At 44.2% G+C, this 27390-nt stretch overlaps 1 protein-coding gene across 1 annotated transcript; it reads right to left on the bottom strand.

Annotated features, from left to right (window-relative positions):
* Positions 1–5347: 5347 nt before the first annotated feature.
* AAR2 (AAR2 splicing factor) lies at positions 5348–25449 on the bottom strand. The gene is made up of 4 exons (XM_076011096.1): positions 25365–25449; positions 19756–20572; positions 14851–15080; positions 5348–5692 (listed from the first exon to the last, which is right to left on the bottom strand). Exons 2-4 carry the CDS (start codon positions 20501–20503, stop codon positions 5525–5527), a joined length of 1146 nt encoding a protein of 381 aa, XP_075867211.1. The 5' UTR covers positions 20504–20572; positions 25365–25449; the 3' UTR covers positions 5348–5524.
* Between the last annotated feature and the right edge of the window lie 1941 nt (positions 25450–27390).

The raw sequence follows: 27390 nt of genomic DNA, 5'->3' as shown, positions 1-27390 counted from the left end.
GGAGCATTCCAGACTGAGCAGATGCTCGGTGACCCCAGTGGCCCACAAGGAGGGCAGAGGTGGCCTCTTTCTGCACCAGAGGCTCCTCCCCTTCCTCCTCATCTGGAAGCAGCCCCACACCCAGGTGCCACCTCACCCCGAGCCGGTTGGTCCAGCATCCTCACAGGCCAGGTACAAACACAAAGCGTCTGGGTCGAAACATTAGCAAGCTGTCACAACCCAAGGGGCCAGTGGGGCCTGCCCGAGTCCTTCTAAGTGACTGACACTGCCAGTTGTCAGGCTGCAGCCGTGGATGCACTGGTAATTATCATGGCTTATGTAACTGTCCTTATTAAGGCGTGCTGCACAGAGCGAGAGCAGGCTGGACTCACACAGGCTGGGGCTCAAATTCCAGCTCTGGGACTTCCTGGCCTGTGCTTTGGGGAAAGACCGTTCACCCTTCTGAGCCTTGACAAGACCTTCCTCAGAGAGCTGGTGCTCCAGACCCAACAAGGCAAGAGAAGGGCCTGACGCGGTGCCCTGCAGTGAGGAGGGAGGCCCCACACATGCTAGCTCAGACTAGTCACCTCTAAGTCCATGCAGATCCCATGGGGGCAGTGGGTGTGTGAACGGTTCCTGACCAGGAACTGCTGGTACCAACCAAGGCTCCACACGCCCAGACTCCCTGTCAGTTGTGTGCATGCCTGGACATCAAGTGGGCTGCCTCATGTCCATCAGCAGCAAGAGCACCACGTGGTGGTGTGCTGACAGTGTGACCACTGTCCAGGGGGCTTGACACACCCCCTGCTTCTCAGCAGAGCCACCTAGAGTCCTGCACTGCTACCCCTTCACCCTGCAGCCTGTAACAGTCTCCCAGCCCCTCGGCATTGCCCCACTTCCCTAAATGAACTGTGGACGCCTGAGAATAGGAAGGGTTGACAGATCCCACGAGACACTGGAGAGGGGGCTCCTCTTGAGGGTAGCGAGTCCAACGAGTCAGTATTCTGCTCAGATTCTGTGACCTCAGAGAGGTAGGGCGATCAGGCTAGAAGGGCCCTTCAAAGACATCCAGCCCACCCCTCATCTGAACCATGAACACGGTGCAGTGGGCACCCCTGATACCACTGGAATCCGAGTCACCATCACCTATCACCTGGATTGCTGCCCTAGTTCCTGTGTCCACCCCCCACCCCCGTAGTCTACATCCAACACAGCAGCTAGTGATCCTGTTAAAACAAAAGTCAGATTATATGCCACTCTTCAGCTTAAATCCCTCGAATGGGTCCCCATTTCACTGAGTAACATGCAAAGTTCATACAGCCACCCCCCCCTAAGCCCTGGATAACCTGGTTCCTCTGTAACCTCTCTGGTTTCCTCTCTTACTGTTCTCAGCCTTGATCACCTCACCCCCAGGGGTGTGGTACCTGAACGCAGCAGGCATGGGCTGACTTCTGCCCCCCTGCGACTTCTCGCTGGGTCCTCTCTCTGCACTCTCAAGTACACAGAGACCCCCTCCTTCAGGACAGCCCTCCCATCGCTCTGCTCCTTTGCCATGCCCCTGTGCTTTTCTCCAGTTGCTCCTCACTTGCGCTCACTCTCAAGGTGTAACTCTACCTGTTGGCACCCACTTAGAAGTGCGAGTCCAGACCTGAGCCAGGTGAAAACTTTGGGAGGTGGACAGAGGAGAAATGGAGAAATTTAGGGAGGGAAGAAGCAAGACAAACATCCAAGGAGGAGGGACCCATTCAGTTTCTTTCAGCAGGCCATCAGACATAGGACAGCTCCACTGAGAAGCCCTTACTTCTGCCTTCCTCCCTCCAAGCAGTTTAAGAGACAGCCTGACACCCTCAGGACGCCTGTATTCCAGAGAAACCAAATTGAGTCTACACAGGTGAGCACTAGATCCAGGACCCAGGCCTGGCAGGCAGGGGAGGGGCTGAATGCCAGATTGAAGACTATGTGCCCCCACCCCCATCCCAGCAGTGAGCAGCTGCCATTGTTCCCAGCGCTTACCCCACAGCTCAGCAGGGAGGCCAGTCCATAGCAGGAGCTCAGGGTTGGGGGAGAATGAGACAGCAATGGAGAACTTGGATGCTCTGAAGATAGAAGGGTCCAGAAGGGTCTAACGGAAACAAAGCCTGCCTGGGCCAATACAGTGAATCTGAGGTGAGGAAGTGCTGTCTGTGGTCAGCAGGGGCCCGAAGGGAAAAGCAGCTTCTGCAGAATCGCAGGGCCACCCAGGCTCCCGGGATTACTGGGTAGCTCAGGTGAGCGTCCCCATGCAGTTCTGCATGTGACTCAGGGTTGGCTTTGACCCCCATGCAGTTCTGCATGTGACTCAGGGTTGGCTTTGACCGCAGCCTTCCCTCTGCATTTCCAGCCCCCATTCCAGCAGGGGCTGGCATCTCGGCCAAGCCACAGTCTGATTAGCCAGAGAGACCAGCATGTCACAGTGCCCTGGGAATATTAAATAATATTTACAAGGGGGTGACGGCAGGGAAATGATTACCGATGCTAAGAAGCAATCAACAGCAGGGGAACTCCTCCACTGCTCAAGCGGTGAGAAATTCGATGGAATGAGGCTGAGAGCAGCAAGAGTTTGTCATGGGGACAGTGGAGGTTTGTCATGGGGACAGCGGAAGGCATCCCCATGACAAACCTCTGCTGATTCTGTTAATAGGATGAACCAGCCTTGAAAATAAGAGCCAGCCCCCAGGAGGCCTGCATTTGAGGGGATTTTAAAATCAGGCCAGGCCCTGCCTACAGCTTTTGGACGTGTTAGAACTGGAAGGGAACATAGAGATCAGCCATGCCACTGGCTCTCAGTTTTGAAGGCCTCTGCCTTCCAAAAATACTGCAAGTATTAAGTAATAATTAATCTGTTTTTACATTTTTTATTCATCAAAGACACACAGAGGACCACCAGCTGGGACAGGCAGAAGACCTAAAGTTGATGTCACTGCAGCCCCAAACAACAGAGATATACTGGGAGTTTTTCTTGTCAGCCTGGCCATATTATCCAGTATAAATGTATGATTTCCCTTTTAAAGAAATCTGAAACACAAGAGTTAACTTCTAAATACCTGTGGGAGCCTGCAGAATCTGTATCAGAAACCCCAAATCCAAGCCAGCTCTCTTTCAGCAAGGAGCTGAGGCTCAGAGAACGGAAGCAGCTAGCTCAGGGTCACACAGCTGGCTGTCAGCAGGCCCAACTAGGCCTGGGGAGCAGAGTGGAGGGGACAGCTGCCCTGGATACACAAGGGCAGAGAAGGAGCAAATCCGAGCCATGCACACAGAACACAGCGGGTGCTGGACACCAACAGGCATGGGCTAGGCCCTCGTCCTCAATACTCACTAGCTGTGTGACCCTGGCAAAATAATTTAAGCTCTCTGTGCCCATTTTACTGGTAATAAAATTGGGATAATTATAGTACTTACCATATATTGTTGTGAGGATTACGCGAAAGAACAGAGCACTTAGTAATGTGTGTGTGTCTGCGGTGTGCATGGGTCTAGACAGGGACACTGACAAGCTTAGTGAACAAGGTTACACGATCCAACTTCCAGGTGCTGCCCTGACAACACCAGGGCAGACAAATCCTGTCCCAATGGAGCACAAGGTACTAATTGAAATAGTTACTTCCAGGTAACGTTACTCAAAACCGAGTATGCCTCAGATCCCAGGCCCCATCTGGATTGATGATGCCTCAGAATCCCTGCAGGGTGGTACCTAGGAATCTGCATTTTTAGAAATTATTGAGATATAATTTACATATGAAACTCACCACTTTTAAGTATATAATTTCAGTGGTTTTTAGTATTAATATATTCTATTCATAAGGTTGTACAGCCATCACCACCATCTAATTCCAGAACATTTTTGTCAGCCCAAAGAGAAACCCTGGACCACTAGCAGTCACTCCCCATTCCATACTCTCATCCTCTGGCAACCACTGATCTACTTTCCCACTCTGTGGATTTGCCTGTAGTGGACATGTCACATGAATGTAATCGTACAATAGGTGGTTTTTGTGTCTGGTTTCCTTCACTTAGCACGATGTTTTCAATGCTCATCCATGTTGTAACATATATCAGGACTTCATTTCTTTGGAATCTGCAGTTTTAACAAGCTTCCCAGGTAGTTTTGATGAGTGGGCTTTGGAAGGAAGAGAGGAACAAATTCACACAAGGTGAGATTTCAGATTATTAGTAAGATACAGGCCAAGCTGGCTGCTTGCCTCCTCTGGAGACTGCAGAGGTTGGGCAAGATCTACTGGGCACTCTGTAGGGAGAGGTGGGTCTATAGACAGTGGCTTGGCAGATTAACTGCAAGAGACTCACACAAGGGGATTTAGCCTCAACTCAAAGACTTTAATGTATTAATACATTATGCTCTTGGAAAAACATCTCCAAGGAAATAAGTGGAACCAAGTCTTAACCAGCGGGGATTCTCATTCAAAAACCTGGTGTGAGCCCCAGCCTTGAAAAAGGCTAGCGCAGGGGCTCTGATCATAGTACAACAGTTCAAGGTCGGGGTGGCAGGGCCTGTGTGCCTGCCTAGAGACAGAGCTCTGCCCACAGAGCATGATGGGCGTGCCCTCAGGACTCTCAGGAAAACAGAAGCGCCATTACTCTGATGACTGACAGCTTCATAGCAGGCTGGGAAGATTTAGACTTAACAGGTCATCTCCAGTGTTTGAAAGAAAAGGCACAAAACTCCAACAGGGCCTAAGAAGCCTGCTCAGGACAAGACTCTCTTCTGTTGTTGACTCTCCAGGTCATCAGAAACAGTCACAGTGCCTCTGGTGAGGACGGGTACATATGGGAGGGTTGCCAGGTTCCACTTCTGGGCCTGAGGCCTCAGAATGAAATAGTAGGTGGCGACAGCACCAGCAAGGGCCCTGAGGCTAGGGGTCACACCAATCTCGAGAGATTACGCACTGGGGTCTCTGGACAGAATGGAATTTAGATGGCAAAAGCTAAAGCTGACCATGTGCCAGATTCAATCCAACTGTCTGCCTTATTATCCTCTTCCCAAAGTGGGGCCCTGGAGAGGACACAGGCCCAAGTTTTCTGTGCTGAACCCCTACTAAAGAGGGGCTGGCAGAAATTCTGGCTAATTTCCTCATTACCCTCCATTTAACTTCAAACAAGTCACCAACTCACATCTCAGACCCCCTGGGCAGTGCAGGGTTTCTTGTTTTCTAACCATCCTATGGAATAAGCAATCAGTTCTCTTGGACTTTTGATTCAATTTCTTCTCATTCAGAAGGAAGTAGGTTGCTGTTCCTTCTCTAAGAGCCCATCTGCAATTCAGTCAGCACCAAGGCCAGGCGGATAGGGAACCCACAAATGTGCCTTCAGGATGTGTATAGCCTCTTTGGCAATGAAGGAACTTATTTATTGGTGGAGGGAATCTCAGCTCCATTTTTGCAGAAACTGGTGAGACTGCAGCCCTGGCAGGTCCTGGGATAAGGAGGAAATGGAGAGGCCAGTACTACAGCAGGTGGGACAAGGCCCCTCAGGGCTGACAGCACTCCCAGAGTTAGCCAGTCTCGATGCCCTCAGGGAGCTCCACCACCACCGGGGCACAGTCCTCAGGTTCCGCAGCGAAGTCCCACCGGAACTTCTTGGTTAGGTGAGCTTGGAACTTTTCAGCTTTCTTCCTCAGGGTGGCATCCACAGCAATGCTGCAGGCGGAGGAAAAGAAAACCTACAGAGAACAGAGGGTCAGTCACTCCTGAGAATACAGAGGGGCCGAGAAAGTGCTGGAAATTTCCTCATGGGGCGAGTGGATCAGCTGTGCTGGCACAGGCCCAGGACACCTGCTGTGTTCCCCCCCAAACCAAGAAAGAAGGTCCAAACCCAGCTGAGATGCTGGGGCAGGACCAGGATGGAAAATTACTATCCTGGGCAGAGATGTCCCGCTGGGAGGAAGGCACCTGGGCAGTAAGTCAGAGGAAGAGGTAGTAGCCACCAGCTGGTACTGAGAAAGGCTTGGAGGGCTTATAAGCCCCTGGGTCCCATAAAGTCCCAGGCCCTAGGCCAACAAGACTGAATTACTCTTCTAAATGGGCCACAGGCTGCCAGTTTGAGGCTTCTATCCCCTTAAAAGCTGTCTTTGATTTTTTTTTTAACTGTGGTAAAATATACAGTCTCCAACTTACAATGGCACAAAGCGATATGCATCCAGTAGAAATCGTACTTGCAGTACCCATACAACCATTCTGTTTTTCACTTTTAGTACAGAATTCAATAAATTACATGAGATACTCAACACTTTATTATAAAGTAGGCTTTGTGTTAGATGATTTTGCCCAACTGTGGGCTAGTGTTAAGTGTTCTTGTTCTGAGCATGTTTAAGGTAAGCAAGGCTAAGCTGCAATGTTCGGTAGATTAGGTGTATTAAATGTATTTTTGACATAGGGTATGACAGTTTATCGAGATGTAATGCCGTAAGTTGAGAAGCACCTGTACATAACATAAAATCTACCATTTAAACCATTTTATTACATTTTCATTTTTAAAATTGTTGTAAAATATACATATTTACCATTTTAAATGTTTTTAAGTGTGTTGAGCAGCATTAAGTACATTCACATTGTTGTATAAACATCACCAATATCTATCTCCAGAACTGCCTCGTCTTTCCCAGCTGACACTCTGTTCTTATTATACAGTAACTTCCCAGTCTCTTCTCCCACCAGCTCCCGGCGACCAACATTCTACTGTCTCTATGAATTTGACTACCTCTTATAAGAAGAATCATTTAGCATTTGTTCTTTTGTGACTGGCTTATTTCCCTTAGCATAATGTCTTCAAGATTCATCCATGTTTAGCATGAGCCAGAATTCCCTTCCTTTTTAAGGCTGAATAATATTCTGTTGTATGTATATAGCACATTTTGTTTGTCCATTTATCTGTCACTGGCCATCTGAGTTGTCTCTGCCTTTTGGCTATTGTAAATAATGCTATTATGAATATAAGTGTATACATATCTCTTAGGGTCTCTGTCTTCAGTACTTTTGGGTATAGATCCCAAAGTGGAACTGGTGGATCATATGGTAACTCTGTTTAAATTGTGATGAACTGCCACACTGTTCCACAGACGTTGTAGCATTTTATATTCCCACCAGCAACGCATAAAGGTCCTAATTTCTCCATATCTTGGCCAACACCTGTTATTTTCCCTCTGTGTGTGTGTGTGTGTGTGTGTATTGTGTTTTAAATGATAGCCGTTCTGATTTGTGGGAGGTAGTATCTCACTGTAGTTTTGATTTGCATTTCTCTAATGATTAGTGATCTTGGACATCTTTTCATGTGCTTACTGGTCATTTGTATATCTTGTTTGGTGAAATATTTATTCAAGTCCTTTGCCCATCTTTAATTAGGTTTTTTGTTATTGAGTTGTAGGAGTTCTTTATATATTCCGGATATTAATACCTTATTTTGATGTTCTCATGAATTGTTTCATCTACTACAAAAAGAGCTAGGGGAACAGAACAGCAATTTTCTCCACATCCAAAACCCCATTCCTTCTTACACTGTTTTACCCTGCCTACCATTTCTTTTTTAAAGAGACAGGGTCTCACTCAGTCACCTAGGTTGGGGAGTGCAGTGGGCAATGACAGCCCACTGCAGCCAGCCTCGAACTCCTTGGCTCAAGTGATCCTCCCACCCACCTCAGCCTCTCGAGTAGCTGGGACTACAGATATGTGCCACCACACCCACCCAGCTAATTTTTTTTTTTTTTTTTTGGTGGAGATATGGTCTCATTACGCTGCCCATGCTGGTTGAGAATATTTTACTGTTTCAAAGAAGTTTCACAGAGTATCCAACTGGATACAACACCCTGAGAAGATACAGTTCCTATTTTAAGGAAAATGGAATCTGAGAGGACTTAAATGACTGAATCAAAATTACCCAGAAAGACTTGTTTTCTTCTCAGACTCCCATCTGCTAACCTGCAGGAGCACCCCAGAGACACAGGAGCACGACTGGACTATGAAAGAAGCTCTTTGACTGGCATTATCCTCATGCCATGGCTGGCCCTCAGGCCACCATGGGAGGATTCTGGACTCCAAGAGACCTGACCTGACAAAGGCAAAAGGCATCTTCTGCAGCCGACTCCAGGGACAATATTCCTCCCACTCGCTCCTCCACCATATTCCTGTTAGCAGGAGTGTGGCTCGTTTTCAGTGACGTTTGTTTGGGGCCATTCTGCTGGAGTGGCAACAGAGCCAGAAGTGACAGGAGTGGGGGCAGGTATAGAATTTGGCTTCATTAACTTGGGAATTGACTAAATATAGGAGTGGGAAGCACAGCCACAACAAAATGCCAGATCAATAACTAATTAGAGGGGCTTGTGTGATATTGGTGGCAAGAGGGCAGTGGGTAAGCCAGCAGTCCGTCTGTCTGGAGACAGCTAGTGGAGCCTGCCCTGCAGCACAGCTGAACTAGGGGGGAGGGGCCTTGTACGGGCAGCAGAGAAGCCTTCTTTCAAACACCATTGGCTCTGGAGGCCCTGTGCACTCATGGGTCCATCCCCAGAGGTTGTGGGGAGCCTGCTGGGCTAAATTAGCAAAAGCCCCTTCCTGTTCCCCTTCCTTACACAGTAAACTGTACTACTCTCTCTACAGCCCCTCCTGTCCAGCCACATGGAGCAGCTGCCCAAACATGCTCTCCTGCCTCGTGTGAGCCTCTACACATGCAAACATACTTTTCCCTGTACTTTTAATACCCTCCCACCTCCTGCCTTCTCCTTTTTCACTTAGCAAACTTTTACTGATGACTCAAGCTCAGCTCAGACATTACCTCCTTGAGGATGTCTTCCCAGACCAAGGGTGGGACAGGCGTTCTCCCCCGACACCCAGGGTTACCTTGATCATGGCCTCAATCTCAGTAAGGTAAGAGGCCATTTACTATGGATTCTCACCCAAGAGACAAAGAGCAACTCCAGAGCAATGACTCCTCTATTCCTGCATTCCACACTCTTGGCACAGAGTCTGATGCATGTAAAGGACCCATGAGATGTTTAACGGACAGAAGAACAAAGACGACCACAGGTTGAATTTTTTGACTCACTGTCATATAGTGCCTGACACCAAATTAATTGCTCAATAATTATGTGATAGTGCTGAAGAGAATAAGAGACTCATCCTAGAAAGGAGGTGGCTTATTTGCCAGGCCCCTGAATGCCGCCAGCTCACAAGCCACCTCCTGTGACAAGACAAGCTGAAATGAACCGTTCCAACCTCTGTTTCCTGAGCACTGTGTCTGAGCCTCCCTTATGGCGTTTCTCACGCTGTGCTTGCATCACAGCGATCTGCGCCCTCTAAATGTAGGGAATGAGTTCTAATTATCAATGTGTCCCACACAGCACATCACCCAGGGCCTGGCACAGAGTTAGGGCCCACAGGGCGCTCAATGAACAAGAATGAGACATAGGGATCACCACGCACTTGGCAATGGCCAGCAATGGAGGCTGGAACAAGCTGGGCTCATGCTCGTCACCCATCCTCCCCACCCACCTCTCAAGCACCGTCTGGGAGTAAAATCAACTAGTGGCAGGTACTAAAGAAATCTTCAGTCTAAAAAATAAGGCTTTTATGAATAATTTGAAAAGTGCTTCATCCTTTTTAAAGAGCTCATCATATTATTCTTTACCACAAACCCTCGAGGTAAGAGGACAGGAAAGTATTATTGCCATTGTACGAGGAAGACGCTAGGGTGGAGCATCATGTAGTGATAACTGCTGAGCAAGATCCAGTCCAAGCATGGACATCTCAGTTTACTTCTTCTTTCCTATCAAGACCTTCTGTCTTGATAGAGCCTTAATATTTCCTTGATACTTATTTTTCAGCATTGCCCTGTGGGGAGCCAAAGTGCTTCTGGAACTGTCCCCTCTGCAGCCTCCAGGCTCTAGAGGACAGTCCAGGTTGACTTTTTTTTTTTTAAACAAATCAAATTTATTGAGGTATAATTTATACACAATTAAATTCACCCATCTTAAATGTCTGATTCATTTGAAAAAAAAAATATATATATATAGACACACTCCCCCATGAAACCACCATATATGTTTATAGAGTTCTCTGTACGCAGTTCTGAGAGTTTGAAGGTCCACATAGATTTGTGTAACCATGACTACACTCAAGACACTGAACATCACTCATCACTCCAAAAAATTCCCTGCTACTGTCCCATAGAAGTCAAACCCTCCCCTCACCTCTAGGCCCTGGCATCTACTCATCTATTTTTGATGAGTAGTTTAAAAAACTTTTTTTCTCTGCCCCAAATGATCTGCAGGAAACAAACTTGATATTTTAAAAAACTCCTTACAATTCAGAAAAGGAGATGTTTAAATAGTACTTAGTTTCTAAGCAATAATTTATTCTGATTCTTTTATTTTCAGATTATGCCTTCTTCAGAAAACTTAGTGATGATTTGGTTATTTTATTTACCAAAGTGAAATCAAAGAAATACTTTTTAACATCACTGAGAAATAAATCATCTTAATCTTAGCAGATTAATCCTAAATATTTAAAAAATACTTTTGAATAGGATGATTAACATTTTGCAAACAAATGCATTTATTTAAAACAAATAGCACATCCATTGGGTGTTTTTCTTCAAATATAAAGTATTAATACTTTGATCATTAAGTCTGTGTATTTTAAAATTTAAATTACTTTAGTTATAAATGTAAAGGCTTTTTTAAAAAAAACCCAACTTAAATAAATTGAGTTCAGTCAGGTTACTTTGAGAAATTCAAAATATCAAGGTAGGTAGCTCAGTTACTATCTCATCCTATTTTTTGGCTAGACCAAAAAAATGAAGTTTCTTAATTTTTTCAATTCCCAAATAATTATTCAACTTAGAATGAAACTAGCCATTGGTAGAACATCTTATTTCCACTTGCAACAGAAGCAAGTGGTGTTAAAAGCAAAACCACTGCTTCACAATGATGACCCAATGATGAAGGTGAAAAGCAGTAGGAATCATGTCTTCTGAGGTCAGTTTAAAAAATTTGGGCTGTTTCATCTAGAACTCTAATCAGATATGGGAGCCCACCACAAGCTTTAGTGCCAGCTACTAGCTCTGCTGATCTTCAGCAAAATTATGTGACCTTCCTGAGCTTGTCTCCTCATCTGTACAATGGGATTATATACCTACCTTCTAGCACTGTTGTGAGAGCTAAATGAGATAATGCACACTAAGCATGCAAAATGCAAAAGCAACAGATGATGGCAGGAGGAATAGGAGTAGGTGAGTAAATTTATCACAGCTGGTGTTATGATAAAAGTACTACAGACACCATTGTCAGAGTGTTTTCCCTTAAGAGTTAAAGATGAACACTGGCATTTAGAACACTGGCAAGAAGAGAAGCTGGAAAGCATACATGGCCTATTGTGACTAAAGGTATTTTAAAAAAACAGTGACTATATGACTAAATACTATGCAATCAGCAAAAAAAAAATTTATTTTATACATAATACACTTTCTAACATACTATTAAATTCAGATTATCCTTTCATTGGTTTTAAATGAATTATGGTGACTTAAGTTGCTTTAAATAAAAGAAAAAACTGTATCTATTTTTGTAAAACAAATAATTTTTATTCAAGCTAAATCCAAGGGATTTGTGAAAACCAGTGGCTTCTATTCAAAAGGGCCTCACATGGGAAAGTAAAAAAAAAAAAAAATTAATGGCTGAGACCATTCCATTATGTGGCTGATTTTATCCATGCTAATGTGGCTATCTTTAAGTGCTTACACACACAAACATCAAGCCCTCTCCATGGGTAGTAGGCATTTAAGCTACTAAGTAAGAAAGCTGGTTCCACTTACTGGACTACCTGGGGCGAGAGCAGGAGGCTGGCTGAGCAAAGCTTTAAGGGCTGATTCATTCAGTCACAAACACCCTGAGTAAGTACCTCTGGTGGGGGACTGGATTCTCACTGCCAAGATGGCATCAACATTGAGTCTCCATTTAAAAAAAAAAGTTTTATAATATCCTTGTCCACATTGTGCCTTTTGAAATCTCAGTCATCCCTCAACTCATGGTCAAAATGCCCCTCTTTGCATAAAGCCATTCCTGATCCCCTATTCCCTCAAATCTCAACACCAGTCAGAATTAAACACTCCCTCTTTGGTGTTCCTGATGCTCTTTGATCAGACATCACAGATTTGTGATATTTACATTGCCCCAGGAATTATGCATTCTATCCATCTAAAAACACAAGATGAGATAAGTATAAGGCCTTGACAACATGTTGAAAATAACCAGATGAACAAAAAAATAGGCCTTGTGCAAAACAAGCTCATGACCCAGTGGGAGAGCCAGGCAGACAATATATTAATTTCAGCAAACACCTGTGCAATATAATAGTGACAAGTATTAATACAAAGTAGGCTAAGAGTATGGAAAGAAAGAAAGAGACAGACAGAGGAGGGATGGCTTCACAGAGGACACCTATAGGGCACATCATAGGATAAACAAATGCATACCAGGCAGAGGGAAAATCAGGTTCAGCCAAGGAGTGAAACATGAACAGCAAGTTTCAGTTATGCAAGATGAAAAAGTCCCAGAGATCCACTGGACAACACTGCACTTAAAGTTAATACTGCACTGAACACTAAAAATCTGTGAAGAGGGTAGATCTCATGTTATGTGTTTTTTACCATGACTGAAAAAAAAAGGAAGAAGAAGAAACAGCATGGCCTGTCTGGGAGCCTGCAAGGAGACCGCTGTTGCTGGAGTTGACAGGAGAAAACAGAGAGGAGGAGGAGAAAGCTGGAGAATAGGCTAAGAAATCTGATCAGAATAGGCCTTGTGACCAAGGTTTGGGCTTTTAATTTTCTAGGCAATGAGGAGCCACAATGAAATAGAATCTGAGCTGCATTTTGGAGCAGCAACTCTGGTGGCAGTGTCAGCTACCACCAGACAGATTGGCTAACAGGGCTAAGCATGGAGGCTGATCAACCCTGATGCCATCTAGGAGACAAGGCCTGCACTAGGGAAATGGAACAAGGGGCAGGACTGCCTTCTAAAACACCATTATCTGGAGTTATTTGGTTAGCTCATTTGTTTACTTTCCCAAAATATGAGTTCTAAGTCAGGGAGTTTATCTTGCTTACAGCTATATTCCTGGGTCTATAGCAGGACCTTGTATACAGCAGGTGCTCATTAAACACCTGTTAATCAACGAACAAATCCCTGAGGGCAGGAACTCTGGCTAACTCATGTATGTATTCCTCAACACTTTCAAAAGAATGTATATAAATGATGCTCAAAAACATACATATTTTTTAAAGGTGCATGCCCTGGATTTTTCCAAATAATACATCAAATTTTCTTGGTGAAAAGTCCAAAGACAGAATTTTTCCAACTATCAGCTTTGCACAACCCACCTGGGCAACCAGCAATCCAGCTGAGCCCTTTCTGCTTTGTAAATAATAGCTGGCAACAAAGCCTGAGCAATTAGAGCTCAGCTGTCAGTTGTGCTCACGATGGTCAGGACAGCCAGGGACACTATGGCCCCCTGTGTTTCTGCATCCCAAGGGTAGCACAGCATTCCCTTTGGCTGCAGCCACTGCCAGAGGCATGTTAGCAAGTAGATGCCTCCTCACACTGCCCTGAAACCCACAACCAGTACCTCTGAGGGATGGATTTTCCACACAGAGGAAGGATAAAGGGATTTCATTTCTCTGTTATATCAAGAACCAATAAAAGGGGAGTTAGCTTTTGTGAAGTGGGGTACACCAGGCTCAAGCAATCAGCTTGACTGACTCACCCCCATGGTCTGCACAAGTCCCCCAGCTGCCAGTTTTAAGTCAACTGCCTGCTCAAAGGGTCTCTTCCAACAGTCATTGGTTTTAGAAAAGCGTTCTGTACCTCTGAGAAAAAAGCCCCTGAGGGTATTTCCATGAATGTCAATCAAAAATCCTTTCTGGGAATCCATACTGTATTCACTACACAGGAGCAGGAACACAGGTACTAATCCAAGACTCAGGCCTGGGTATAAATCTGGACTTCCACTTACCAGCTGTGTGACTTCAAGTACATGATTTAGTCTGAGTCTCAGTTTTCTTATTTGTGAGATGGGGATGATCCCCTCTGCATTACAGGGTTCCAGAGAGATTAAATGAGGGAACCCACATAATATGATAAATACGGTGCTTGATACCCAATAGGCAGTTAATGAATGCTTGTTCCTTCCCTTATGAGGTGGGAGGGGAAGGTTAGTGAACAGCCGCCTCACATGGGGCAGGCCTCATGGGGTCTCACACACAGGGAAAAGAAAGCAGCTCATGAGAGAGAAAGTATGGAAACAGCAGCTTCTGGCTCTTATATGTCTGAAAAAGTTACACAATGTGAATGACAGAGGCCGTCCCAAGTACATAAAGAAAACTAATCTCTTTGCAAAGGGAGGAAATAACACAGGATGAAGATTGTAAGTTGTTTGAAGCTTCTTTCCTAATTACCACTCATAATGAAAATTTAATTGCCAAGTTAAAAGCAAATTTTCACTTTTTCTGTCAGAGAATCTCTGTGGAAACTGGTACATTTTGTTTGAACAGGAAATCAAAGTTACTTTAATGCTTAAATGAGATCTAAGGAACTGCAGATGTTTCACTGGGAATAACAAGCTTCAAAACTCTGCTTTACGGGGTTGCAGCAATTCACGGCTATAGGGAGAAAGAGAAGCTGTTTTGAGCTGAGTAAACCAAAGGGGTGGAAGGGATTCAAATCAAGATTAAGAAACTGAAATTAAGAAATCTTCAGGTCATGGAAGAATAGTGAGAAACAAAACACATACCACTGCCTTAATTCTGACCCATGTGAGGGTCAGCCAAAAGACTGCTCACCTGTAAGGTGCTGGTGAGGAAGTTGTCTTGGGAAACAATGTCTACAAAGAAGTCGGCAGGGATCTCACCAAGCTGGTGGTACAGGAGGGAGATGAGGTTGCTGTAGAGGGCATGGTGCTTCACCATGGCTGCTTCTGACCGGCACAGGAGGTTCAGGAGCCTCTTCCAGTGCTCAAATGCCTCGTACACGTTCCCCAGCAGGAAGCACACAAAGGCAAACTGGAGTTCACCTGCAAGGTGCACATAGGAGAAATGATTCTGAGAAGAGGACCAGCTGACACTACCCTTCACTGTTCACAAGGCCGTCAATTCCACTGGCCCTCAGCAATGGGTGACCTTTTATCCTTGTCATTCCTGCAGACCCTTGTATGGGATTTTGCATCTAGCAAGGTACTCAATAAATGTTTGCTGAACTGCCATAAATTCAAGCCAATTGAGACTAAACTGTGGCTTTGTATTTCTGTGAAAGCAGAGTGCAGGAGAAGAGATAGAGATTATTTGCCTGGCATTTTAAAAGTTTACAAAATGTGTCCATGGATATTATGCCAAGTGGATCCCAAACCTGGCTGCCCATCAAAATCACTAGGAGAGCCAAGTCACACTCTGTGATTCTAATTGAGGAAAGAGGATGGGGCCTCAGTTTTTGTAGCTCTAACAAGCTTCCCAGGTGATTCTGATGTAGATGATCTGCTCCAAAGTCAGGGAAATGCTGCATTATACCAGGAAACCTTCAGCCCAACTCCACAAGGAGTTAATCAGGGAAGGTGGTATTTGCCTCATTTTATAGATGAGGTCAAGGGCTTGCCCAAGCTTGCCCATCTAATGTGTCATGATATGAACAATGGAAAGATAAATTCTTCATTGGGTAGGAATAGTTCTAGAAACTTCCACAACAGGAAAATTCATGAGTACTTATTCCAGGGTTAGCCTTCCAGCCAGATTATTATTATTTTTTTTATTTTTATTTTGTTTTTGAGACAGAGTCTCACTTTGTTGCCCAGGCTAGAGTGAGTGCCATGGCATCACCCTAGCTCACAGCAACCTCCAACTCCTGGACTCAAGCAATCCTTCTGCCCCAGCCTGTAGCTGGGACTACAGGCATGTGCCACCATGCCCGGCTAATTTTTTCTATATATATTAGTTGGCCAATTAATTTCTATCTATTTATAGTAGAGACGGGTTCTCGCTCTTGCTCAGGCTGGTTTCGAACTCCTGACCTCGAGCAATCCGCCAGTCTTGGCCTCCCAGAGTGCTAGGATTACTGGCGTGAGCCACCGCCAGGCCACCAGCCAGATTATTTTTGTTTGTTTAATCATAGGGCTCTGTGATGTAATCTCTATGAGCAGTCTGGTGGCTAAGAGCATGGGCTCTGGAGCCAAACTGCCTGGATGCAAATCTTAGCTCTACCACTTAGCAGCTGTGTGACCTTGGGCAATTTACTTAATCTATTTAAGCCTCAATTTCCTTATTTGAGGGTTGTAGCAAAGATTAAATTAATCGATACAGTACATGTAAAGCATTTAGAATAATACCTGGCACAAAGTAGCACTCAAAAAGTACTACTGTTTTCAATTTCCAGTAGATGCTGGAAGAAAGGCATCTTAAACAAAAAGACCTGATGATCCAAAAGCCACTGTCGGTGGGCAAGCAAGGGGGTCTCTGGTTGCCACAGTTATACTGCAGCTGATATTCTCTCTGGCTTCAAGGGTGGCTGTAAATTTAATGAGGTATAGACACATGTGTACCATAAAAAGAACAGATGCACTTGGACAAGGTGGCTCTTGCCTGTGATCCCAGCACTTTGGGAGACTGAGGCAAGAGGATCACTTGAGGCCAGGAGTTCAAGACGAGGCTGGCTAACAAAGCAAGATCTCTGTCTTCACAAAAAATTGTTTAAAAAATTAGCCAGGTCTGGGCGTAGTGGCTCTTGCCCATAATCCTAGCACTTTGGGAGGCCAAGGTAGGGACCCCTTGAGGCCAGGAGTTCAAGACCAGCCTGAGCAACATAGTGAAACCCTCCACCCCCTGACCCATCTCTACAAAAAAAAAAAAAAAATAGAAAAATTAGCCAGGTGTGGTGGTGAACTGCTGTAGCCCCAGTTACTCAGAAGGCTGAGACAGGAGGATCGCTTGAGCCCAGCAGTTTGAGGTTGCAGTGAGTTATGATCATGCCACTGTACTCTAGCCCGGGCAACAGAGTAAGACCCTGTCTCAAAAAAAAAAAAAAAAAAAAAAGAAAGAAAGAAAAATTAGCCAGACATGATGGTGAACACCTATAGTCCTAGCTACTTGGGAGGCTGAGCTAGGAGGATCCCTTGAGCCCAGGAGTTTGAGGTTGCAGTGAGCTATGATTGAGCCACTGCACTATAGCCTGGGTGACAAAGGGAGGGAGATCCTGTCTCAAAAAGAAAAAAGAACAGATGTGCTTAACACCAAGTACCTCTTTAAACACACAGCCTTTGATTTCTATAACCTTCAGATACCTGGAAAAACTGGCTCCCTGTTTCTAAGCTTATGGAACTAAGTTTGATTTGTAATGAATAGCTACCTAGGTCTAGATATTTTGGACATTTGACCAATATTTTCAAAATATAATCAAATTTTCTTTAATTAATAGAGGTTATGATTTGCCTCTTCAGCTGACTTTTCCTGGTTAGTTTGTGAAACTAAATATTAGCCTATTCTTTCATTTGGAGCACTTAGTTAAATTTGTGCAACTTCTCACCTTGTCTAAAATTAAATTGATATTGAAATAATTTCAAAAAGTAGTCATGTAGACTCAAAGTTATCCCTGTAACAGACCTTTTCACAAGATATATTTTGAAGAACTGAAATTTTTTAAAGGTAGAAAAATAGGATTTCTATTTATTTTTAAGCCATAATTTCAAGTGTAATTACTACATGAAAATATTAGGCCAGGCTTATACCTGTAATCCTAGCACTCTGGGAGGCCGAGGCGGGCGGATTGCTCAAGGTCAGGAGCTGACCTCGAAACCAACCTGAGCAAGAGCAAGACCCCGTTTCTACTGAAAATAGAAAGAAATTAACTGGCCAACTAAAAATATATAGAAAAAATTAGCCGGGCATGGTAGCGCATGCCTGTAGTCCTAGCTACTCGGGAGGCTGAGGCAGGAGGATCGCTTGAGCTCAGGAGTTTGAGGTTGCTGTGAGCTAGGCTGATACCATGGCACTCTAGCCTAGGCAAAAGAGTGAGACTCTGTCTAGAAAAAAACCAAAAAATACTAAATAATGCATTAAAATGTACCCATTAAAATAAATGTCCCTTATTTGATCAGCAGAGCCAATGGTATAAAAAGTCATATAATCAAATTTCCGGCCCAACTTCCAATAAGAAAATATGCAAATGACCTGAACAATTTGGAAAAAAAAAATACATAGCTGTAAAGATAAGACAAATGTTTGCTGTCACTAATATTTAAGAAATATAAATAGAAACAAGATCCCATTTTTCAACCATCCAATTGGAAGAGGACTTTGCTAAATTACCATGCTCACTGCTATCAAAGGTGATGGACAACTGCCTCCTATCAGGTGGCAGAAATGCACAATCTTCTCCTGGCAACATGTACACTCTGATCCAACAATTCTAACCCTAAATGTATGCATAAATTCACACAAGGATGTTCATTAGATGGTATTTATAGTAAGGAAAAATATGACTATCTTAAAGGTCCATCAAGAGAACCCGTTCAATAATTAGATAATACTAAACAGTCACTAAAAAGGAGTGACTATTTCAGTGACATGGAAAAATGCTTATTAAAGCAGATTATAAAATAATATATTAATACTTTAATCCAGGCTGGGCGCAGTGGCTCACGCCTGTAATCCTAGCACTCTGGGAGGCCGAGACTGGCGGATTGCTCAAGGTCAGGAGCTCGAAACCAGCCTGAGCAAGAGCAAGACGCCATCTCTACTATAAATAGAAAGAAGTTAACTGGCCAACTAATATATATAGAAAATATTAGCTGGGCATGGTGGCGCATGCCTGTAGTCCCAGCTACTCGGGAGACTGAGGCAGGAGGATTGCTTGAGCTCAGGAGTTTGAGGTTGCTGTGAGCTAGGCTGACGCCACGACACTCACTCTAGCCTGGGCAACAAAGTGAGGCTCTGTCTAAAAAAAAATACTTTAATCCCATTTTTGTAAAAAGTCATATATATACATAAACACATATAACTGAATTTTTAAAAGACTAAAAGGAAATATTAATACTATAAATAGAGAAGACCAAGATGAAATACATAGAAATATATACAAAAAGGGGAAATATATCAAAATATAAAAATTTATTTCTAGGTAGTGGGATTTGGGGTGAAATTTTTGTTTTTATTTTATGATGAATATATATTATTTTTGCAATAAGGCAGGAAACAACAATAGAAACTGTAATGACTTAAAAAAAAATCACTGTCCTGGTCTGAGCCAGTAGAGAGACCAGCACCTTGAGAATCAGGGACAAATTGAGGCAGCAGGGGAGAGGCTACTCTGAACACAGGTCTGGCCTAGGAACCAGGAGCCTAGGGCTCTGGTCTCAGCTCAACCACTCAATCAGCCAAATTCTTTCCCTCTGGGCCATATCACTGGTTCCCAAACACAGGATTATCTGCACCAGGTTCACCTAGGATTCTTGTTTATTAGATAGACAGACAGACATAAATTGCTGGAGTTTCCCTCCAGATCTCCCGAATCAAGATTTCCAGGAGTACCGGTAAAGATGTATCTGCATCTTTAATGAGTATTCCAGGTAAGTCTGCCTCCTAGCCAGGTTTGGAACCCACTGGACTAGATTAACACAAATAAGACAAGACGCACTCCCTATTCTAAAGCATCTCTACTAATACCCTTCCCTTGGCCCACTCCCAAAGAGCCTTGCTCCTTCTCACCAAGCACATCCTGAGGGCTGCTGGGGAACTGCTTGCTGAGCAAAGTCTCGAGGGCATAGCTCAGGTCCATGCTGTGCCTGGTTATCTCTGCTGGTGTGGCACCTGCTGGGAACATCTGTTTGGGCAGTACTGAGAAGCGGATCTCTGTCCCAGCTCTGGGCTTCATTTCAGGCAACCGAGCCAGGCCCTCTTGGTAGCTTTTGCACTCAGTACCACAGCGGGGTAGATTCTGCCCTGCCCGGTCCTTGGTGTGCTTCATGGAGAGCACGGGTAGCACATCTGAGAAGGCACAGATCTGCCGGCTCTCGGGCTGCAGCCTCTCCATCGTGGCCTCACTGATGAAGTTGGTGAGTGAGATCCACTTCTTGAGTGTGGCATATGGGTAAGGTCCCAGGAACTGGTCCAGCTCCTGGAGATTGGCCCTCATGGCTTCCACCTCAGACTCTGGAACTGGGGACAGGTCTACCTCTTCCTGGACCGCATTCCAGTGCAGGACTGTCAGGCCCCGCTGCTGCAGGCTAAGGAAGAAGCCCATACGAGGGCCCACCTCCCTGGGATTGGCCTTGTCCACAGAGCTGTAGTGGAGGAAGTGGATGCCCGGAGGGATCATCTTCACGCCCCGGAACTTAGGTCCCACCTCCCAGGAGTTGTAATCAATGCCAAACTCCGTTCCCCTGGGCATGTTCAGGATGACCACAGTGGCCCCTTCAAAGAAGAGGCGCTTGGCTAGCTCAGGATCCATCTGCATGGTAGCCAGGGGACCAGTGGTGGCTGACTAAAAGAAGAACCCTTCCTTCTTCCTTATCTTCCAGAACAGCTGAAAAGGAAGAAGTCAGAGTTAATCAGAACCTTTGGAAGGAAGCTTATTTGCTGAACATTCTCTATGTGCCAGATATTGAATTACACTTCTAACATAATTATCTCTCTTAATCCTCATGATAACCGTGAAGATAACCCTGCATCCATTTTATAGATGATGAAAATGAGGATCAAAAAGAAAAGGAGGCTCCAAGTGTGGCCTCGGCCCGGGGTGTGTCCGGGCACTCGGCCAGAGGCGGCCGAAATGTCTATCATCCCTAGCCCCCAATAAATTTCAATAGCACTCTCCAATCTCCAATCATTGTGACAACCCAAGAAACCCTCAAGAATTCCCATAACTCTTCCTAGGATATAGCACTGCTTTCTTGAGGATCACTGTAATAATAGAGGACTCCAGATGAATTCACAAGAGAAGGGATCAAACAACAAGCTTTAATGAAGAAACTTAAGAACCAGAGATAGACAAGAAGAAAAGGCACTCCCAGATCTTCCCATTTTCCTGACAGAAAGGTTGCTGAGGCCAGGATGCTCTACTGGACACTCAGTGTAGGAATCCATCATGCAAGTAGGACTTGATCACCCAGTTGGAGGAAGAGCAACTGCAGATGCTGGATCTTCAGGGAGCTGAAGAGGGGATTGCCTAAAAATACCTGTCTAGACTTCGTGAAACTTATACCTGCTGGCTTTGACTCTCATCAATCTAGGAAAGGTGATCTCTCAAGGACAAACCTAGTGCTACTGCTCAGTCCTTTTCCTACTTGACATTTGAAGAGTTGGCACTTTTGGCCACTGTTAAGCCTTAAAACTTGAGCTTATTTAGGATCCATGATTCTCTGCCGATCCATACTTTTCCTACCTCGCAGCACTTCTCTGATTAATAATGATCAGCTTTGTGATTTGGGGCAAAGGTTAGATTAGAATAATCTCATTTTACAAGGTTATAATACTTGATGTAATACAACTGGATTATAAGCTTCTTAAAGACAGAAATCTTATTTTTGATTCCCATAAAAACATCACAAAATGCTGAGTGGACACTAAATGTCCTGTAATTATTGCTTGCTGATTCCTCTTTATCCACTGTAACCAGTCTGCTAGACTTTATTTGAAATGGCTTAATAATTGGTTACTTTTTATTTCTGCTGCTGCCAAGTTCTTGGTACCTTGGGCCTAGATTACTAAATGTATTGTTGTTGCCTTTGTCTCCCTGTCATTATCTAGCTCCTTACTAAACTACCACTTTGTTCAAAAATAGTCCAGTTTCCCAGTGTCCTCAATAAAAATTTCAAGGCATTTCACAGTTGGATATATTTATTTACTTTCTATCACTTCCCAAAACAGAGACAGTGCATGGTGGGCAGGCCTGTCCTTTGTCCGTACTATACCTTTTTCTCATACTTGGTTTCTTTTTAGACTATTACATGGCACCCTTTTCCACATCCTATTTTCTTTACATCTCCAGAAATCCTACACTTTTTAAAAAGTCCTGCTCATGTCCGGCCTCCTCTGTGATACTTTCAGTCCCTTACCTTCTTAGAAATCCTTTGTAGTAATTGTTTACATTATCTCCTACATCAGACACTTTTCTGTTTTCAGGTTTTTTTTTCCATAAGCTGTTTTGAGTTGGAAATCATCTTAAATCTGTTAAAAGCCCGATCTAACACATAGTACAATGCAGGCTTGGACTCTATTTTAATTGAAACTAAAAGGCTTTAACAGTATAATCTCTTTAGTCTTTTGAATGGTGAGGTAACCTCATAGATATTTTGGCCCATTTTGTCCTGCCTTGAATTATATATATGTAACTAACTCTTTAGATGAATTCCTTTTGAGCTCCTGGGATGCTGGCCCCTTGGCGATCCACTTCATGAGATTGTTATAAGGAATAAGTGAGTTTATTCATTAAAGTGATAAAAGGGTGTCTGACATATAGTAAAGGCTCAATAAATGCTAATTGTTATGATTCCAGTGCTTCAAAAAAAAAAAAAAGGAAAGGATTTTTGTGTTTTGGATTAATGAGCAAGAATACTCACTTCACAGCTATAAAGACACCAGTTAAACAAAAGTGATATGCTCAAGGTCACACAAGGATCCAAATTAGAATCTGGGTACCCTGACCTAGAGGCCAATGTTCTTTCCACTGTCTACACCAAGGATTTTCTCTCAGATCTCTCTCTCAAAACAGAGGATGACAGTGGAAAAAGCCTGATGGTTCCTTTTAAACTATAACTGTGCCACATCTTAAACTATAATTCTGTCTAAGAGCCATCACTGGAGAGCCCCCAGAAAATTTGGGAAGAATGATTAAATCAAGTATATACCCAGTTTCCTGTAAGCCTCAGGGAAGGCCCAGAAATAAATAGAAAGTGGAAACTAAGTATCTAAAATTTACAAAAGGCTTGGGGAATGGAGAGTTTTCAACCACAAATCCCTCTTCTTTTACTCATTAAAAAAACTAAACTCCAGGAAGTGAAACAACTTCCCAAAGGGTCTACAATCAGTGATAGCTCTGGATTATTTATCCAGAATGGATTTAGATGCCAGAGCTGGCCTAGGACCAGTAGTTAGAAGAAAAAGAGCTTAGAACACTTATTTTATCTATTTCTGAACTACCCATGGCAATATACTGATAAAACCTCCTTGCCGGGCGCTGTGGCTCACGCCTGTAATCCTAGCTCTTGGGAGGCCGAGGCGGGCGGATTGCTCAAGGTCAGGAGTTCAAAACCAGCCTGAGCAAGAGCGAGACCCCGTCTCTACTATAAATAGAAAGAAATTAATTGGCCAACTGATATATATATAAAAAATTAGCCGGGCATGGTGGCGCATGCCTGTAGTCCCAGCTACTCGGGAGGCTGAGGCAGAAGGATCACTCAAGCCCAGGAGTTTGAGGTTGCTGTGAGCTAGGCTGACGCCACGGCACTCACTCTAGCCTGGACAACAAAGTGAGACTCTGTCTCAAAAAAAAAAAAAAAAAAAAAAAAAAAAAAAAAAAAACTCCTGTAAGCAGACACTGCCTCTGTAGTATTTCCAAGAATGGTTCGAACATAAACTAATCTAAACCAAATCATCATCCACCCTTCTAGTCCTAAGACATCTACCCAATCAATTCAACAAATACTCAGTGAGTGCCTGCATTGTGCCAGGATCTTTCCTGGGCCCCAAAAGAAACATCCAGAGAGTAAGACAGTCACTGCCCACTAAATACTTCCAATCAAGCCAGATGTATAAATAGGAACCCAAAATTTCAGTAACAGAAAAACCAGCTGCCTGTTTAATTCTATTCTCTTTGTAGCTTAAAAAAAAAAAAATACAAAATAAAACAGCACAGAAAGACCAACCCTTTTCCAAAAACACTAAGAGCATATCTTTTCATCTTTACCCAAAACCACTACCAATGACTCACTCTAAATCAGCACTTTTGTCCAAACTGCAAGTCACAACCCATTAATGGGTTAAGAAATCAACTCAGAAGGTTTCTACCAGCATTACTTTTTTTAAATGAAAAGAATAGGGCCAGGTGGCTCACACCTGTAATCTCAGTGCTTTTTAAGGCCAAGACGGGATGATTGCTTGAGATAAGAATTTAGAAACCAACCTAAGCAACACGGTGAGACCTCATCTCTATGAAAAATTTAAAAAATTTAGCCAGGCTCCTAGCTACTTGGAAGGCCGAGGTGGGAGAATTGCTTGAGCCAGGAGTTTGAGGCTACAGTGAGCTACGATGGCACCACTGCAGAGATCCTGTCTCTAATAATAAATAAATAAACACAAAAAGAACAAAATTTTTTAAATATCAGAATACATCATGAGTAGCATGGCTAAATATTGTTTTCTGAAGCTTTGAGTGTGTATGTGTTTGGCTGGTTGTAACAGAAAGTGTACTTGTTAGGGCCGGGTGTGGTGGCTCACAACTATAATCTCAATGCTTTGGAAGGCCAGGTGGGAGGATCACTTGAGCCCAGGAGTTAGAGACCAGCCTGAGCAACATGAGACCCTAACTCTACAAAAAATAAAAGCCAAATTAGCTGGTGTGGTGGTGTGTGCCTATAGTCCTAGCTGCTTAGGAGGTTGAGGCAGGAGGACTGCTTGAGCCCAGAAGTTTGAGGCTGCAGTGAGCTATGATCACATTGCTGCACTCCAAACTGGGTGACAGAGTGCGACCCTGTCTCTAAAAAAATAAATAAATAAACAATACATACATTCACCTCCTCAGTAAAACTTCCTTAACCCGGGCCAGGTCAAATCTCCTGTGATCAAATCTCCTGTGATAAACTTTTAGGATGCCTTGTACCTTTCTATTTAAATTATCAGGTTGCAATTTTGCATGTCTGATTGAGGGCCATCAACTCCACGACATTTGAGTTCTTTTGTATTAGTAGCACATATTAGACACTTAGAAAACACTTGTTTAATAAAAATATGATATTCATTTTGTAGATGAGAAACAAAGTGGAAAGATCTTACTGGAAATCACACAGAGAACAAGGCAGAACTAGGTCTGGTGCAGCCAAAGTCTCCAGCCCCCAAGCTCTGAAGTTAAGAAAAAAGTGAAGTTCCTCCGTGTGCCCGGGGAAGCGCCGGCGACGGTGCCTCTAGTGATGCTATCGCAGGGAGAAAGGCCTCCAGAAACACCAGCGTCCCACCACAGGTCCACAGGCCGAGATGCGGCCGCCGCGGCGTGGTGGGCCTAGTTTCAGGCACTCCGCGATTCTGAGCCTAAAGGAATGTGGCACCGGTCACACACACAAGGAAATCAGAGGCGGAAAAAGAGGCCAGGAGGCCGAACTCACCGTTTCGCCCTACGTTCTGGTACCGAGGTAACGCACCGGAAGCTCTTCCGCTTTGGCGCCAGACAGGAGCAACAAAGAAAGCGGTCCGGCGGAAGCTTCGGTCGCGGGAAAAATGGCTCGTGCCTGCAGGTTCCGCCTGATCAAATGTTGCCTTTTGCTAGTCTTAGTTTCTTGTTTTAGCTTCTGAATTGTGAATAACAACTTTCATTACGCTATGCATTTCATATCCCCATCCAGAAACACATCCAGCAGCCACAGTCCTTTGGTCTCGAGCAATCATGATCACTGAAGCATGGCTAAGGTCTTGGCTACCGAATAGCCAGTCAGGTTCTCAGTCATGGTCTCAGTCAGCCAATCTCTACCTGATCACAGTGTAGCCGCTTCCAGTCACACTCAGCCCTAGGGGAGAGCCTCTGAAACCCAGCCACCAGCCCAGAGAGCAAGTGGCAGCATCATCAGAGTCACCACATCAGTCCTTCCCATCATGATCACCCATTGTCCTACAGATCCAGTCTGACATCTCAGTCAGGCTACAAACACACACTGGTCTCCCTGGACCCTAGCACAAACCCAGGCACAAAGACTCAGCTCAGTACTTATATCTTACATTTAATTAATAATCACAGTCATTTGGTATTAATAAATGGTTTCTATTTGTGGGCCTGGCCTTGTGCTAGGTGGTTCTATTAGTCAGCATTCCACCAAAGAAGCAGAGCCAGTAGGAGATACATACTTAATAGTAAGTGATTATTGCAAGGAATTGGATTATGTGATCCTGAGGGCTGGCTAGGCAAGAACAAAACCCATAGGGCAGGCCACTTGGATATTGTCTCTAATCCATACAACTAACCCTAGTAAGTAGATACTAGTATTCCCAATTTATAGAAGAGACAACTGAAGGTATTGCACAAAAAGGTATTACACAGCCAGAGAGTGACAGAACTAGAATGCAAACCAAGGTCTGACTGGCTGTTCTTGTCTCTGTGCTGCTGCTCCTTAGCTTGTCTGTCACAGTTCCTTAGTGACAGCTGGACATGCCAGTCTGTCTCAGTCAAAATGCATCTCTTAGTGGGTTGCAGACTAGACTGGGCCCTGTAGTCATGGTTAATCACAATGAGCTGCTGCAGGATTAAACAGAGACAGCCTCCATCAGTCACAGTCATGCTTATCACTTTCAGCCTGTCCTGTCAGTTTCATTTCCTGCATGAAGAAGCTCAGCTGCCTCCTCAGCCCTCTCCACTCCCAGTCTTAGATGCTGAGCTCTGTGGTCTGGTCTCATAACTCCTTCTTCCAGGTGGGCTCACCATCTTCTCAGAGACTCTAGGGCACTGAACGCTGGACATGGAAGTTGTAAATGTGGCCTGGAAATTCTACCTTGTGGCTTGCATGTTCATCCAGATCAGAATTCCTCAACCTTGGCACTACTAACATCTATTGACATTGAGGGCCAGATAATTTTTTGTTGTAGGAGGCTGTCCTGTGCACTGTAGGATGTTTAACAGTGTCCCTGGCCTCTACCCACTAGATGCCAGTAGCATCCCCCCCAGTGTGACAACCAAAAATGTCTCTAGACATTGCTAAATGTTCTAAGGGGCAAGGGGGAGCAAAATCGTCTACCCCCACCCCATTGAAAAACACTGATCTAGGTGAACCTCCCCTATATTATTCCTAAGAACCAGAGAGGCTGGCCCTGTATCTGTGGGAGACAGAAATAAAGATCAGGGTGTGTGGAGTCATGAGGAATTGTATAGGGATACAATGTTTGCAAATTAAGTCCTATTCTGGAACACCAGGGTGACAGATTGCTAAAGGAAACCTCAAGGGAAAATTCAGGGAAAGATTCACAGTGCTCCTTCCAGCAATTGCCTCTGACAATGGACAGGAATCTGGAGAAGGTTGAAGAATTACTATTCACTGCATAGCCTTTTGTATTATCTATTGAATACCTTTTCAAAGAAAAGAAATAGTATTTGAAAGTATAAGGAAATTTTCAGTATATAAGTTCTAAAAAGTATTCAGAATGATA

Source organism: Microcebus murinus, chromosome 16 (genome assembly GCF_040939455.1).
Source record: "Microcebus murinus isolate Inina chromosome 16, M.murinus_Inina_mat1.0, whole genome shotgun sequence".
Taxonomy (NCBI): Eukaryota; Metazoa; Chordata; class Mammalia; order Primates; family Cheirogaleidae; genus Microcebus; species Microcebus murinus.
The sequence above is the reverse complement of the archived record's forward strand: the minus strand, read 5'-3'. Positions and strand labels throughout refer to the sequence as shown.